Source organism: Numida meleagris, chromosome 4 (assembly GCF_002078875.1).
Source record: "Numida meleagris isolate 19003 breed g44 Domestic line chromosome 4, NumMel1.0, whole genome shotgun sequence".
In the NCBI taxonomy this organism is placed as follows: Eukaryota; Metazoa; Chordata; class Aves; order Galliformes; family Numididae; genus Numida; species Numida meleagris.
In genome coordinates this window covers 95,879,253-95,894,902 of record NC_034412.1, presented here as the reverse complement: position 1 = coordinate 95,894,902, position 15,650 = coordinate 95,879,253, and the positions used below count along the sequence as shown (strand labels likewise).

The window sequence follows — 15,650 nt, the reverse complement described above, 5'->3', positions numbered from 1 at the left end:
GCGATAGGACAAGGAGCAATGCCTTAAAACTTGAACATAGGAAGTTCTGTACTGACATGCAGAAGAACTTCTTCACAATCAGGGTGACGGAGCACTGGAACAGGTTGCCCAGAGAGGTGGTGGAGTCTCCTTCTATGGAGATATTCAAGACCTGGCCAGATGCCGACCTGTGCGACCTACTGTAGGGAACTGCTTTAGAGGGGGGTTGGACTCGATGATCTCCTGAGGTCCTTTCCAACCCCTGCGATTCTGTGATTCTGTGTTTTGAGACAAGAAGCCTGAGAAGTTTCTATTCTTGTTTTGCATCCATCCCATACACAAGGGACGTGACCCTTTGGAAAGGACAACCCATTTTGCTGCCAGAATTGAACATACAGAGATGCAAGCCCACCCTCGGCTCCTCTACTGCCATGAATCAAGGAGGGAAGAAGAGGACTGGAGGAAAGCACTCATCAACCCAGAGACACGAATGCCATGGATAGGAAACTCTTCTATACAGGCCAGAGAGACTGATTTGGAGAATAGGAAGTGCTAAGCAGTCATTGTGGTGCTCAGGGCACAGGAAAAATACTGAGGCTGCTCTACTCGAGGGCTCACCCAACCTGAAAGTCAACACAACCCCAGAGCTCATCCTGAGAAGCAATGAGAAACACACTCCTGTACAGCCAGCAGCACTGCTATCCTCACACCTTCCAAAACTGGAAGGCATTAGCTGAAAAGATTGGAGGGGATAAGCCCCAACCTGGCCAAGTACAGGGTAAAAGGATAAGAAGCATTATTAAAGCCTTCTCAGATCTATCTAAAACCCCTCCAAGAACCTCTGTACATCTCAGCAATATTTGCCTGCGTGCCACAAAACAGATGGCGTGTCCACGCAACCCTCAATGCACATGGCCTCACTACTTCAAAATTTGGGGAGGGCAAGGAATAAAAAACATGGCAAGGGAAATGAAACAAGTCACTACAGAAATAAGCTTTAACAGTCACAGTTAAAAGGAAGGCCTGTCTTTGAAGCCTTCACTCAACTTGAACTTCAGTTTTCTCCACTCTTCCTACCAGTGCCCTAACATATTCCTGGCTGCGCTTCTGGTCCATTTTCCATTCTGTTATTCAGCGAGACAAGGCAAACCGTGCCAGCAAAGCTGCCCTGCCATGAGGGGAAAAAAGAAGTGATCTTTTTTTAATTTGAAGAGCTGTTTTTTTTTTTTTCCAGGATCTGACCTGAGAGTCTCTGCCCCGAGAAATGGACACAGGAGAGCCAGAAGGACTCCCACCACTCTCATGTCAATTTCAATCAATGCAAGCTCTAGTTCTTGGCATAACATTGGTAAAGACTGGGCTAGAAAACTGCAATGAGTAGTTCCTGTTAAAGGAATTGCCTGTTAACTGCACTGAATTAAAATGAACTTCACTACTGGCATTTTTTTTTTTTCAAATTCGTGCCATCTGTGTTTTATACCTAATTAAGAGTTCACTGGGTCAGGGAAGACAGCAAAACGTATTAAGAGAAAGCTATCCCAACTGATATGCAAACTGAAAAAAAAATTGATCTCCTGTGCCTGTCAAAATGCCTCATCTATTGAATGTTTCTCAAGTCAAAACTCAAAATAAAGTTAGCTAGGAGCACACAGCAGATTGTACAGGGAGGCGATGTGAAACCTAAGAAAGCGGGGGAACGATTCCAGACAGCAGAATAGCACAAGGATGTCAGACTGATCATCACAGCAATCCATTCACTGGCATATTCCTTTCACAAAGCAGGAGTGACATCTCAGCAGACAGTGCTTCCAGGAATACAGGTTTACGTGATCGTTTCTGGGAATCAATCACCAGAACCCACGTTTCAAGGAATAAGGAGCAGAAGACAGAATGTGATACGAGCAGAGAGCGAGGGTGAATTATCTGGATTGTGCATGCATCTCCTTTTAAAGAATTTCATCTCCTTTTCTTCCTTTTCTTCAATGCAGCCCGTGGACTCGGCATTCGCAAATAAATGCTGCCCTCTTCTGGCTATTCACCCACACCAAAACCTAATCCTTCCAAATAAAATCCGCTTGCTTGGCTTTATGATTAAATAGTACTTATGGGGACATTTATGCTTACAAAGCACACGCAAACGAAGTGACATTGCAAACAGCTCAGCGAAGCAAGAGAGCCAGCCCTCACTTAAAACAAGAGCATGCAACGGACAAGTCAAGCTCCAGCAATGTCCAGTGCTTGTTACTATCCAAACAGCCTGCTTTTTCCCTAACTTAGAAATTAAAGCACGCTGAAAACCTCGCTACAGCTTTTGGGATGAGACAGCAGTAGAATGCGTGTTCTGTTCAAGACATTTGTTGATGTCTAAAGTGGTGTACAAACTGTTGGCCACCGAAATGCTGCTGTATTTGCCTGGATATTGCTGCAGCAGTTCATTTGCTTGGTCATGTGTACTAAGCTAATGTGCTTCTCCTGATTACACATTCTCCTGCAGCACGCTTAGTAGCATTTGCTACGACACACCCAGCATGTAAATTAGGCTCCACGAAGGCAGTTCTTTCATCACCAAGGATATTTTGTGTTGTTGTTCTTTCTGCAAGAACTCACCGATATCGTATGCCATAAAATCAGAAGAAAAGCACTTAGCACCGTGGCTCATGGAGGTGTCGTTGTGCGTGTTGCCTCCAAACACCAGCATGGTTCCACTCATGATCACGGCAGTGTGCAAGTAGCGGAAAAATCTGCTGTCTTTCAGAATGGTCCTTCAGAAAGAGAAAGAGAGGGATTCATGAAACTGATAGGTACCTGGCAAAGACATCGAATGATAAATCCAAGCTGAAGAAGGAAACCGAGAGGTGGAGGGTACCGTTTAATTAGTTTCCCTAATGAGATTTAACAACTTTCTCTCCAGACTGTTCGATTCCTCCCGTAATCTCGCTCTCGTATTCCAGTCCGCTTTCCAATTTGTAGGAGAAATACATTGAAGGAAAGCAACTCTCCGAAGCCATGGATCTTAATCATCAATTCGTTCCCTAGGGGTGATCAAGTTTTCACACTAACACAGCCCTGAGCACAGTCAATTAAAACCTGCTGATACGGATGTTGCCTGGGGAGAATCCAGACCTGAGAAATTTAGAGTAATCTAATCATTCTTTTTTTAAAGGCAGGTATCACCTCTTGCTCACCACTAACGAAATATTTCAGGGACATCTGTGCAGCTCCCAGGAGCGGAGCCCTGCAGCCTAACACCTGCAAAACTCAATGCCTCACCATGGTTAAATCACGGCCAGCGTTAATCGCTTCACCGCTGACCTCACCTTTAATCAGCGTGATTAACAGCACTGAGCACAAAGGGACACCAATAAGGATGAGGAGAGGGCTTTTTTTGCCCTAACTTACCATGAAATCCATGGAACATCAGAGGGAGTTGGTAGAGCAAGAAACCTAGAGATAAGGACGAGCAGACACTGCTAGGTGCCCTGCTGCAGGGTGACTGCTGCCTGCCCTGCCTGCCCACGGGGCTGACAGAATAAACGTAAGAAAAGGAAGCTGCTGCTGAATGCTTTTTGGGCAAATATTGTCCCATTTGTGATGTTTTCTGCCTATTCAGTCAGATTTGCCAGGCTGAACAGGACGATCAAATGAACCAAGATGGGAAGTGTGGTTATTGCTGCATGTACGACCGAGCAGGAAGGAAGATTTTGGGAGATGAGTTACTTCACTCATCAGTATAAACTCATCAACAGCCGTTGCGGAATTACTACTTTAAATTCTCAAAAGAAATAAATAAAAAAAGAGATGGTGACTCAAAATTACACATGTCCATTCAAATACCAGCCCTTGGATTTGTACAGAGCCTTTAAAAATAAATGAAGACAAACACAACACTGAAGAAAATGCACTTCACCTCTACAGCTCAAAGCTATGAAGTTTTGTTACAGCTTTCTAATAAAACTCACCTCTGGGCAAAAACCAATCACAGGAGATGTCAGTTTAGGAAACAAACGTTTCAAGTAGTTACAGGGCCAGGAGAAAATGGGGATGTAATAGAAATTCTTGTGTGGGCTTAATGCAGAATGAATTACCACTCCCTTGATTACAGTAGCCACGCTCATATGCATGGCCTGTACTGCTGGCAAGAAAATACCACCAAATAGTTTTCCTTTCAGCTTTAATACAATGATAGATGAAAACGGATTTCTTGCCCTGTTCACAGCCTTGATTATGTGTGAGTGTATGATTCTCTACCCATAAAGGGGCATCAAACTTACAGACAAAAGGGCACGTTGTCTATCCCGAATGCAAGCAGCTATGGGCAGCTGCACCCTGATCAGACAACCCATCCTTTTGTCCACTACATACAAAAGCCAGGTGTGGGCAGGAACAAGAAGGACTTACCACATCCGAGAATCCACTTCATATCTGTACAGGTCATCTGCTAACCTGTATTTGTTGGCACTGAATGCCTTGTAACCTCCGTGGATATAAATGGATCTTGTATGCGGATCGTAAACGCTGCTGTGACCATACCCTCCTTGTACCAAAGCTCCACTTGTCTGTAAGATGCTCCACGTATTCGTGGCTGAGAAATAAAAAAGGGAGTGACAAAACACGGTTAATTTACCTCTGTTAATAACCTATCAACAAATCTGATGGTGGAACAAATTGGGTTTCGCTTGGCTCAGAGTGAGACACTGTCTCCATGACTTGACATCCAAAAATACTCTCCTTCAAGGAGCAAGTATGTTGTGAAGAATTATTGCCAAGTGTTTTTAATTAGACCAGAAACATCTCTTTTACAGTCATTTATTAAATCTTGCAGACAAGCTAAGTGAATGAGAGATTAAAAAGCACAGGAATAGTATATTGCATTTCAGTGACATGAAAATGACAGCACTGCGGCTTGATTCGGAATAGTACCCAAGAGCACTTTTATTTGCAGTATTTAAGGCCAGACAGCACAGAAGTCAAGCTCAGGATGATTATGAAGAACGCTCTAGTCAAAAACTAACATGTGATGAGCAGCCCTATGTTCTCACTCACTAAAATAACATTTGTTTGCTACGTTCCTTACGTGGTCAGTAGAACAAGGACGTGCCTCCAGAGAGCCATATCAGAGCAGCTGCCTTAGGCAGCAGCTCAGTTCATCTGGAGGGCTTCCTATGCTTCTCCACTGCTAACTCTGGATCCTCAAATCAGAGTTTGGACTGTTCCCAGAGATATGGGACAAATGGGAGCCCAGAAAGTTATTCTCCTTTTCCCCTAAGGATTCAGTAATGACTGCTACAGAGTTTGGGATACCCAGTTAAGTGGACGCTTGGTCTGAATTGTTACATCCATTCTTGCACTCGGAGGACACAGAAGTCATTTTGAAAACGTTTGCTTTGCAAGAAAGAGAAAGGAAAATGAATTTAGACGTCTCACAGTTATCCTTCTTTGTCTCTCAATTACAGCTTTTTCATCTTTGGCACCCAATAAGCTGCATAAAGCTGGAAGTATATTGCTGTCTGCTTACGGAGCCACACAAACACTAGAAGTTGGATTGAATTTCTCATAAATACAAATCAAAGGAGAAGAACGCAGCCACCTCTGCTTTGCTATCTGGATATGGATCACCTCAGTCATTTCCAAGCCAGCTGCTAACATTGAAACTAAAGGTAGGCAGAGCCCAAACTCACCCAAATTGTACTCCTGGACGTTGCTGATGTACCCATAAAGGGGACAGTGCCCAAAGATGACGAGCATGACCACGCTCTCATCCTCCAAGGTGACAATGTGTGCTGAGTGGCCAACCACAGCATATTGCTCCTTGGCTTTCGGTGCTGCCTGAGTCCAGGACTGCCTGGGAATGTTGAACACCCACAGCTGGCTGCTCACGTTCCCCGTGGCATCTATTTTTCCACCATACATGTAGATGTCATCCTAAAAGAAGCAAGATTTAAAATGAGCCCAATGGGTTTGGCATTTCGGAAACAGCCAGTAGGTAACGAAGTTATCATATTTCAACTTCCCCCAGCCTAAGCTTACCTCCTTTCTCGAGGAAGGCCAGCGCGCATCTTCTTCACTGATCACATTTGGTAGGAAAGCAACAGTGACCATCAGGATTTGTACCCACGTCATAGAATCGTTAAGGTTGGAAAAGACCTCTAAGATCACCAAGTCCAAACCATCAGTCCACCCCCACCATGCCCACTAAGCCATGTCCCTCAGTGCCACACAGTCCATGCAGTCAGAACGCCTTCAGCACGCAGAACTCACCCAAGATTAGGGAATGGAGGGGAAGGGTGCATGGGGAAGGACTGACCTTCAGATGACAGATACCGAAATTTAGGTGTCTGTATGCTAGTTGAGTGTCTGAGCATCTGCTACAAAAGCAGTGAAGCCAGGAGAGCGACTCAACTGTTTATAAGGAGGCTAGTAGCTCCTAAACTCTTATCCAGTTTTACCTGTGGGTTTCTCCAGACATCTCACAGTGACTGATGAAACCAAAGGGTCCAGAGGAGCCCCATTCTGCTGCTGACAAGATGGTAATCTTGGAAAGGGAAACTCTACTACTATAGCGGGTGCTACTTGGGAAACTGCTGAAAAGCACTGCCTGTCCCTGTCAGTGAACTTCCTACCGTGTCCGACTTCCAAACAGTTATCCTCAGAGTGTGCACTGATACCTTGCAGCTAGGGATTTCCACCTTTCTCAGTATTTTTCCAGTGCTCCGTTTGTGAATGGTGCTGTCTGGAGTTTTTCAAGTTTTTTTAAATTACACCAGCTTCCCTAGCGATGAGCTACTTACCAGTCCAAAAGCAAGGATCAGTAAAGAGTTAGTTCACTTTATTCTCAAATGAACCAGCAAGCCAAAGACTTGGCCATTCTGCTCTCACATGCCCTGCACCCACAGCAAGACACCACAGGTGAGAAATGAGGTTAAGAAACGATCAAACCCATTATTTCAGATGCTGGAAGAACAGATTCATGGGTCTACTCCAAAACAGACTCCAAAAATCCCTAATTCACAAGTTCTCCTACTGTGCTTTGGACAACAGATGCCTCAGAATCAGACCCTTGGGAGCTCACAGTAATCATGTGGTTTACACAAAAGGCAACTGGGGAACCAGCTGAACTCCAGTATACCCCAGTCATCACGCACATCTTACAAGCACAGACAGTGAGAAGGAAATAATTCACTCACTGAGCACTGTCAGCCTTAGAATCTCTGAGAAAAGTGGGAAAGGAGGGACACACAAGCAAAGGCACTGCAGACCCCCAGGATCCCAGCCCAAGGATTCCCTGGAGTGCACAGACTGCATTACCCATGGACAGATCCTGGAAGAAGAAAAGCTTGTCCCAAAGCAAGACTGAGCTGTGGAAAGAGGTGAGTGGGGTTGGGGTGAAAAGGGGGAATACCAGCTGGGTGCTCCATCTGCAGCACTGAACGTACCTTATGTAACGCCAGAGAATGACCGTATCTCATCTCTACTGAGTTCACAGTGTTGTTCAGTGGAAGCCACTCTTCAGAAATGAGATCATACCTGTACAATAAAAATTGAAACGATTTTCTGAGAAGTTGATACCAAGTTGAGAAAATTTGTGTTTGCTCTTTCCAGAACGTGTCGGAAATACTTTTTATCTTCTAAAAATCCTATCAAGATTTCAGCATCCACAAAGAATGCACACACACTACTTATGGATTAAAAAAAAAAAAACTCTATCGAGTCTATTCAGCATCCACATCTTGATCTGCTTCACCCTGAGCTTTCCCTCCCTGCAGAACCAAGAGCTAATGCATTGCTTCTTGTGATATGATAACTTACAACAGATGAACCATCCCAAAGAGTAGAAGAAGGTTACTCTAAGCCCAGGTAAATTCCAATCACTTGATAGAAATAAAACTGCCACTGTTAGAAGGCACTTTTTAATTACGTCTTTGTCATTCAAGCATATCTTTTTGTGAGCTTGAAATAAGATAAACCCTCTACCCTGAAAATGGCCTCTGGCTTTTTAGATAAACGAATGAACTATATTTGCCAGGCTTAAGAGCTGGGCAAGATAAAATAATCTCTGAGAAGGTCTTTAATGAAGGCACAGGGTATCTGTTGAAAAATCAGGCATGACTTTGAAAGAGTAAGCCATGGATGTAACCAGCAACTATTCTACAAGAATGTATACATTTGCAGCTGCCCTGTAACTCCTGTTAACTAAAAACACAGCTCTCACTTAGGTCAATGGAACAGAAAAACTCAGCTTTTGCCTGGATCTCCCAAAATGACATCAAGTTCAAGTGAATGCCTGAATGTGTTTTTATGGGGCGTTCCAATGAGGAAAGACAATTATTATTTGGTATCTTAGCTAACATTCTGTCTCCCAAACAGTTCGCATGAATGGCATCATCCTAAATGCCATTCCCAGTTTGGTGTCCCATTCCCTGTGCATAAACATCCACATCCCCAGGAATCAGTATGTCTTCATTAAGGAGTCAAACACTGAAAACACACGCAGTAAAAGGAAGGGCTAATAAAACAGAAGCAAAATTGCCCGCTTTGATTAGAAGGCTAGATGTAATTTAGAAGCAAGTCTACAAAACATACAGTAAATAGTTGAACGCTGTCATAAGTAGATGAACCAAAAAACTCACAGAGCATTAGAAACCTTACACGCTTCTTCTCCAAAATTGCCTACCTTATCAGCATTTCCCCACACCTCAAACCTTGAGTTTAAGTTTTTATTGTTGTGATTTCCCCTTGGAGATGGAGCATAAGCCAAAGCACAGCACATCAGATAGCATTTTCTAAAAATAATTCACAGATCTCTCTTCTTGTGCTTAGACTCCGTTATCGGGGTTTATACTCACGCTAAAACCTTCTGAGAGTCAGAATGATTGAAGACGTAGCCTCCAACAATCCACATTTTATTGTCGTGGATTACGGTTTTGTGAGATGCTCTAGGAAGTTTTGGAAGAGAATATTCCTCGCGGGTCCAAAACGACCGATTTGCGGGAACGGGAATTGAACAGCCAGGACCTAGGAAACAGTTTCAGAAGTTAAAACAAATTCTTTGCAAAGTCTGCCTTTCAGCTAGAGGTCAGTATCCTGCGCCGCGGGTGACAAAGAGCATGGCCAGGTGGGAGCTGTGCTCATCGGGGACGATCTCCAATGGACGTGGTGTGATGGAACTCTCAACCACCACCACGTACTGGAAGAGGTTTCAGAAAGAAAAAGCAAATCCAGACCAGGCAAAGCTGGGATGCAGCAAAGCAGACACCTGGCTCTGTTCTCTGCCCCTCTAATGGCAGGGGCATGGTGCAGACCACTTCCCACTCCACAACACAAGGCTCCCTATCTCCCAGCATTTTTCTAGCTGCCACGTGCCCTCAGAAGCCCAACTCGAGGGTCATGGAGCACTGCTTGCTGTCTCTCCCTCTTTTTGTTCCTCCCCTTTCCAGTGCTACATTTTTATGAACTGTTCACTTCTTGTTTTATCTGTATTTCTGCTGCTCTTAAATCAGCATCGCTGCCAGGGGTCCCTTCAGAGCTCCCCATGGAGTGGGACCCCATTAAGAGCTACAAAAGAGGAGAGGTCAGAGAAGCCACACAATATCCCAACTTGGAAGGGACCCATAAGGATCACTGAGTCCAACTAGAGGACCCACAGGACTTCATCCATGCTTCAGATCCTCATGACACAAGCAAAAAAAGCAGCACATGATGGCCAGTTTGGAACCTCCAGCTCCCTGAGAGCTGGAGTTACGGCTTCTGCAGCAGAACAGGAGGAGAAAGCAAAGCAAAAAGCCGCATGGAGGGGGTCCCTTCTTCTCAGTGACATTCATCCAGGTGCAAAGGGCTGCTACATAGCAAGAGTGGAACCTGCTGAAGAGGTTCAAGCCTTTAGAAGGGTTTATCGGGGCAGCCTTTAGGCAATCATAAAAATACGTCACTGCAGAGCAGAGCTGTGGTCTCAACTGCAAGACACAGCATCAGCTGCTGGCAGATGCTCAACAGGACTGAGTAACATTCAGTTCAGGAAATCAGACTGGAATTCGGCTTATCACCCTTGAAAAACTTCTGGTTTCTAGGGTAAGTGACCATTTCCAGATGTAAAAAAAACTTCAGAATAGGAAAGGGAAGGAGAGTAGCTCGCATCTCATTCTGCTGCAATCTATTGTAGAGCTTCCGTTTGTTGTTGGATTTTGTTGTTTGTTTTGTCTTATATACCCCTCTGATAGGAAAACAAAGCACTGTATGCATTCAAACAGGTGGTAGTTACTGCCATCAGGCTCAACTTTGCTTTCGGTGCACAGGAACAAGGCTTGACTTTAATGTTCCTAGTTGAAGCACAAGCAGTTGTCAAGAACAGTCTCAAACACTTCCAAGAACCATACTCACGATATCCTCTTAACAAGAGGTTCTCCATAATATCCAGCATTCTTACCTTGCCAGCCTGCAGAGCACACACATGCTTTAGTATCATTGAAGTTGCAAAACCCTCTCTCTGGCGCCCCACAGTCATCTGTGCAGTAGGGAATATCACAGGCTTCTCCTTTCCAGTATTTGGCACATTCACATTCAAGAGCATTGCTGCTGTTATCGAGCCTGCACTCTCCTCGGCCAGAGCAATTATTGGGACACATATTGAAACTGCAAACATCAGGGAAAGAAGGTTCATCAGTAATGAAACAGGCTCCTCTTATTAACGAGTACAAGAGTGATGCTGAGCAGAAGTTAATACAGCAGTTCAGTTGTTTGTTAATAAGCAAACCAACAGGAACGATCTGGAGTTTGATGTGATGGACCTGCATACGTTTGTTCTGTACCTGTAACGTGCAGAGCTGCCTCACTTAATGAGTTAAACCTCTGATGAAGTACCAGTGTGACTTTTAGCCAGCTAGACTGCTAACAAATTGCCTCAAAATCCCCCACAGTAAGTGAAGAATTCCATCAGCACGCAAGGCTTTGGTGGTGTCTCTGCAATGTAGACTTAAGCTACTCAAAATCAGATGCTGTTCTAGGACCTGCTTACACAATGAACACACTTGAGATGAATCCCAAGCCAAAGATGTGTTTCTTCCAAATCACTTCTATAACTTTTGCAACGTAACTGAGGCAAAATCAGACACATCCTTGTTGAGGACCCAAAGTCTGAGACCTATTCTTTTCTAATACCCAGTTTTTGCTAGTCTGTTAGCCAGTATAACTCAAGGGCTATGCAATAGCTCAAGGATTACTACCCAATATTCTCACTGTCACCCAACACGTGGAATCGCTGGCTCCAAGACCATGATTTCACAATATCTGTCTCCAGCAGTAACTCTAAGACCCTTAAACCCAAAAGAAATAAATCTCCACTCCTCAAAAACATCAGGAGGAAATCTAATAACCAGAACTCATAGCAGAAAAACATACGAAACAGTACCAGAAGATGGACTGAAATGATCAAGGGAAGAGTTAAAGCAACGCTAAGATGTTATAGAGGAACTCATAAGGGCAGATTACACTTGGAGTGAACTTCATAGAATCTTAGAATGGTTTGAGTTGGAAGGGACCTTTAGAGGCCATCTAGGCCAACTCCCCTGCGATGTACAGGGACGTCGATAGCTACAACTTCTCAAACACATCGCAACAGTGCAATGTTCACGGCTGGCAGTAGATGGTGTCATGGCTTATGGTATCAGCCAGCCTTTCAAAATGAACTGCTCCAGCCCCTGTGTTTCAGGCAACACGGCAAAAGCTTGTTCCCTTCTGGATGCCCCGCATTTTTCAAACAGCTGACTGTATTCTGAAGTGCTTAAAAAGGAGGAAAGCACCAAAACTGACTTCAGTCAGTTGTGACCAAGGACTTTATCTTCAAGAAGAACCAGCTGCAGATGTAAAAGCTAAGTCCTTAAAGTTCCACCCAAATTAAATTCTCCTTGTGCAGCACATACATCATTTGTATTTGTATGAGCCTAGAATTCAACGCCCACGATCCCCACCAGAAGCCAGAGGTTCCAGCTGCATTAGTATGTGCACAGTGAGATCATTTCCTCAAAACTTTCTAAAAGCAGCCAACGTACCCTAGAATTATTTGTAAAAGTTTGCCAATGCAGACAGCGAACAAAAAACGCTCATCTGTAATACTTAAAATACGAAACAAACAAACAAAAAAAAGCCCAGAACAGAACAAAACCATTCTAGAATAAGAAGACAGATTCAGCAGTTCAATTCAAGGGCTGAATAAAAAGCAGCATTCCAAGGAAAACTGCTGAAGGAGGCTCAGTAATAGGTCCCATCCAGTGTCCCAAGTGAAATGTACCCACTAATGCAAAGGCATTTGTGTGCAGAAGTGTCTCTGCAAAATGCACAAGGACACACAATGTATCAGTTCTGCCTGCCTGAATACGATCACATAAATCTAATAATATAAAATAAATCATATGATGTCTTTTCTGAGCAAACATTTGCCCACACTTGCAATCGACAACTGAAGCTGATGCTGAGCACATTACAGTTATTAGCTGTCGTAAGAGCATAATAAAGATAGAATCTAAATTCAAGTATCTGCTCGTAATTACATGCTTCAATGGCAATTGCTTTTTCCAAGACAAGATTGAGGGAAGAGGAGACCTCCTTCTGCTCAACCTGCAACATTTATGTAGTGTACAAATCACTGTGGAGTGGTACCACTTACTTATACGTGATGTTAAACCCTGTCAAATTATAAGCAGCGTCACTGAAGAAATGCAGAAGAGCGTATCCAGAAGTAGCTACAACTTCGGGTACCGTTTCATTGCTGTCTTTCTCAGGAACAATAAGACCACTGCAAAAGAGGGAAAGAAAAAAGGCTGAAATGAAACAACAGGGAGCAAAACAACGAGAGTAAACACAGTATGAATAGAATAATGGGAAACAAAGGTATTTATTTGCATCTATTTGAAGTGTAATGAATTTGCATACAGTAATTACCGTTTTCACAGGGCAGTTATTAGACTGGTTTCCTTCAACAGAACTCCTTAAACATTTGAAAAGAAAATCCATCAAGCTTGTGAGCATGCACACTCCAATGAACCCACTCCAAATGAACTAAGAACCCACAAGACCCTCACAGAGAGATAAAACTACATTCCACAGGGACCAGATTATTAAGCCCTCCTACACGTCTTAATGATCCGCCCAACAGCAGCCACGTTAATGACCAAGGAGTCCTGACAAATCTTAGGGCACTGAAAACAGCATTACCACTGCTGTCAGCACGCATGATTTTGGCATGACAGAAGGAATGGTTGAAGAAAGGAAAGCAAATAGAAAACCCTGAAGTAGCCAAGTTGGCTCTTCTAAAAGATAAATGTATAATAAAAGCGTTTAGCTTGAGTAACCCTGGAGCTGTCTACGATCACAGTTTTCCTATATTTACAAAATCCTACTTTCCCCTCTTGGTATTCTCCTACAGTTTAAACAGGATCCATTCCCGAAACGAGGTGACATATTTCAAGGCAGAAATTAATGTCACAAAAGCTGCACCAAGTCAAATGACGGGTCGGCCAAACCAGGTATCTCCCTCTAACTTTGGGCTCCAGCAAATCCTTGGGAAAGACTGCAACAAATGAAGCAAGTGCAGAGCATTCTGGTGGTGCAGTTATCCGGCTGCCAGAAACCCACAGTTCAGGCACTTTCTGACCTGCAGAATGCTATCTATTTGCTTTCACAACCACGTACACCTTTTCCACCTGAAACATTTGCAGGAGGGAGGTCAGCAACTCAACACTGCAGTGGTAGAGGAAAGGCCTTACTGGCTTTCCATCTGCTGCCCCATCAGCCACTGATGCCTCTTGGGCTTTCCGCTGCGAGAAGTCAGTACAACCATCCTCACCACTTTCCTGCCACCCACTGTTTCATAGAGCTCTATCTGACTCATTGCATCCATGTTTCCCATCTTTTTGAACCACAAAGGCTGTCACACTCCTTGTTCCCATCTCATCCTTTGATCCACGCTTCTGATCAACCCCAGCAGGCTTCCAGGTTCTGTCAGATCCTCCAGCATGTCAGTTTGACGAGAGAAATGGACAGAAATGAGGATGGTGGCCAAGATCATTTATCTCATGCTACAGGTGACAGGACACAAGGAAATGCTCTCAGATTACACCAGGAGGATTCAGATTGGAGAGCATGGAGAATTTCTTCACTGAGTGGTCAAGAACAGGAACAGGATGCCCAGGGAAATGGTGGTGTCCCCAACCCTGAAGGTATTCAAGAGATGTGCCAATGAAGGACATGGTGTAGTGATGGGACTCCACGGGTCATGTTGATGGTTGGACTTGGTGCTCTTGGAGGTCTTTTCCAACCTAGATGAGTCTATGATTCTACTCAAGTGGGCACAGTACAGGTTTATAGAATATATATGCTTGAAGTAACCTGGAAGGAGTACACGTCTCTTGAAAATATGAACCACCCACAATTTACCCACTGCACAGAATAGTTTCTATCTGAAAGGGAACGCTTATCCCTCTTTTAACAGAAGCCTGACACCCACAAAACGAAGTCAATTCCTCCCTTACACAAAAGACACGAGAGCAGGCATAACTTTGAAGTCTACTGAATCTTTTCTAATCCTTTCCCTAAGCAAAGCATATTGCCTACCATCACCTATTAATAGTCGGCTCTTATTTTTCTTACACAGAACCAATCTCCCCCTTGTGTTCGTCCTGTTTCCACCAAAGGCCAATCCCAAGCTTTTAGAAAAGCAGAGCCTCCAACGCAGCACAAATGCGGGGTCCTGGAACAGCAGGACCAGCTTGAGCTCGCATCCTGCACATCCAAGGGCAACAGCAGCTAAAAGCAAGGATGAAAAGAGCTCTTCCCCTTAAAAGATCTTATTTTTCCTCTTTCTGGTGTTATTCAGAACAGGGAGCTTTGAAGATGGCTCCTAGCACAGAGTAAGAGCATTTCTGCACCTATGGAAAGAACTCACAGCTATCCACAGCAACCCATTCACATCACCTGTAAAGCACTTTTTGTGACCTAATTTTTTCTGCGCCCGTAATACTACACAATGAAATGCTTGAAGAATAGCAGACACCCAGCGATCCTTACCGAAGGCTTTTGCTGTACAGTGAGGGGGTGTTTGCCCTATAAATGACAGAGGCACGTTACCTACGTTAGGGTAAATATCCAGCCTGTACAGCAGCCTTTTCTGCACAAGTCAGCTCACTGACCATAACTCATGCTTCATTTCACCAACGGGCCATAATAACGCTGTAACCTCACCCTGTGTTTTGGCCAAACAATGGCAGCACATTTGCAGATCTGTAGCTCAACACACATTTCCTTGCGAGGAGGCCAATTATTTTTCCCTTTCAGATCTCAAGGATACAGGATTAAAAGGCAAAATGCACCGCTTTTTTCTACGTGCATCAGAGATGCCTGCTTCGTTCCGAAATTTCAGACTTCTGATCTGAAGATGATCTCTCCCAAAAGACCGTCTCCCAAAATATCAAAGAACAAAAAGCCTAATAAACTTCTCTTTGCTATTTGCTTCATATGTAGTTTTCCTTTGTAATGCAAACTGTAGGACAGCACGCCTCCACCACGGGAAAACAGACATCTGAATAGAATTCAGGGGAAAGCAAACTACAGCTCAGGGACCAAAGAGAAAACTCCTTTGTTCTGTTTTATTCTCCTTTGGTCTCGTTCTCGCAGCATATATCCCC

At 44.0% G+C, this 15,650-nt stretch overlaps 1 protein-coding gene across 1 annotated transcript in view; it reads right to left on the bottom strand.

The window, feature by feature from the left end:
* ATRN (attractin) overlaps positions 1-15,650 on the bottom strand; it is a gene marked incomplete at its 5' end in the record, with an annotated part of 144,363 nt that overhangs the window by 91,181 nt on the left and 37,532 nt on the right. Inside the window, 7 exons of the mRNA XM_021395520.1 lie at positions 2,587-2,741; positions 4,378-4,561; positions 5,658-5,901; positions 7,413-7,503; positions 8,823-8,991; positions 10,400-10,605; positions 12,635-12,763. Coding sequence (XP_021251195.1) covers positions 2,587-2,741; positions 4,378-4,561; positions 5,658-5,901; positions 7,413-7,503; positions 8,823-8,991; positions 10,400-10,605; positions 12,635-12,763 — 1,178 coding nt within the window. The remainder of the gene's footprint in view (positions 1-2,586; positions 2,742-4,377; positions 4,562-5,657; positions 5,902-7,412; positions 7,504-8,822; positions 8,992-10,399; positions 10,606-12,634; positions 12,764-15,650) is intronic.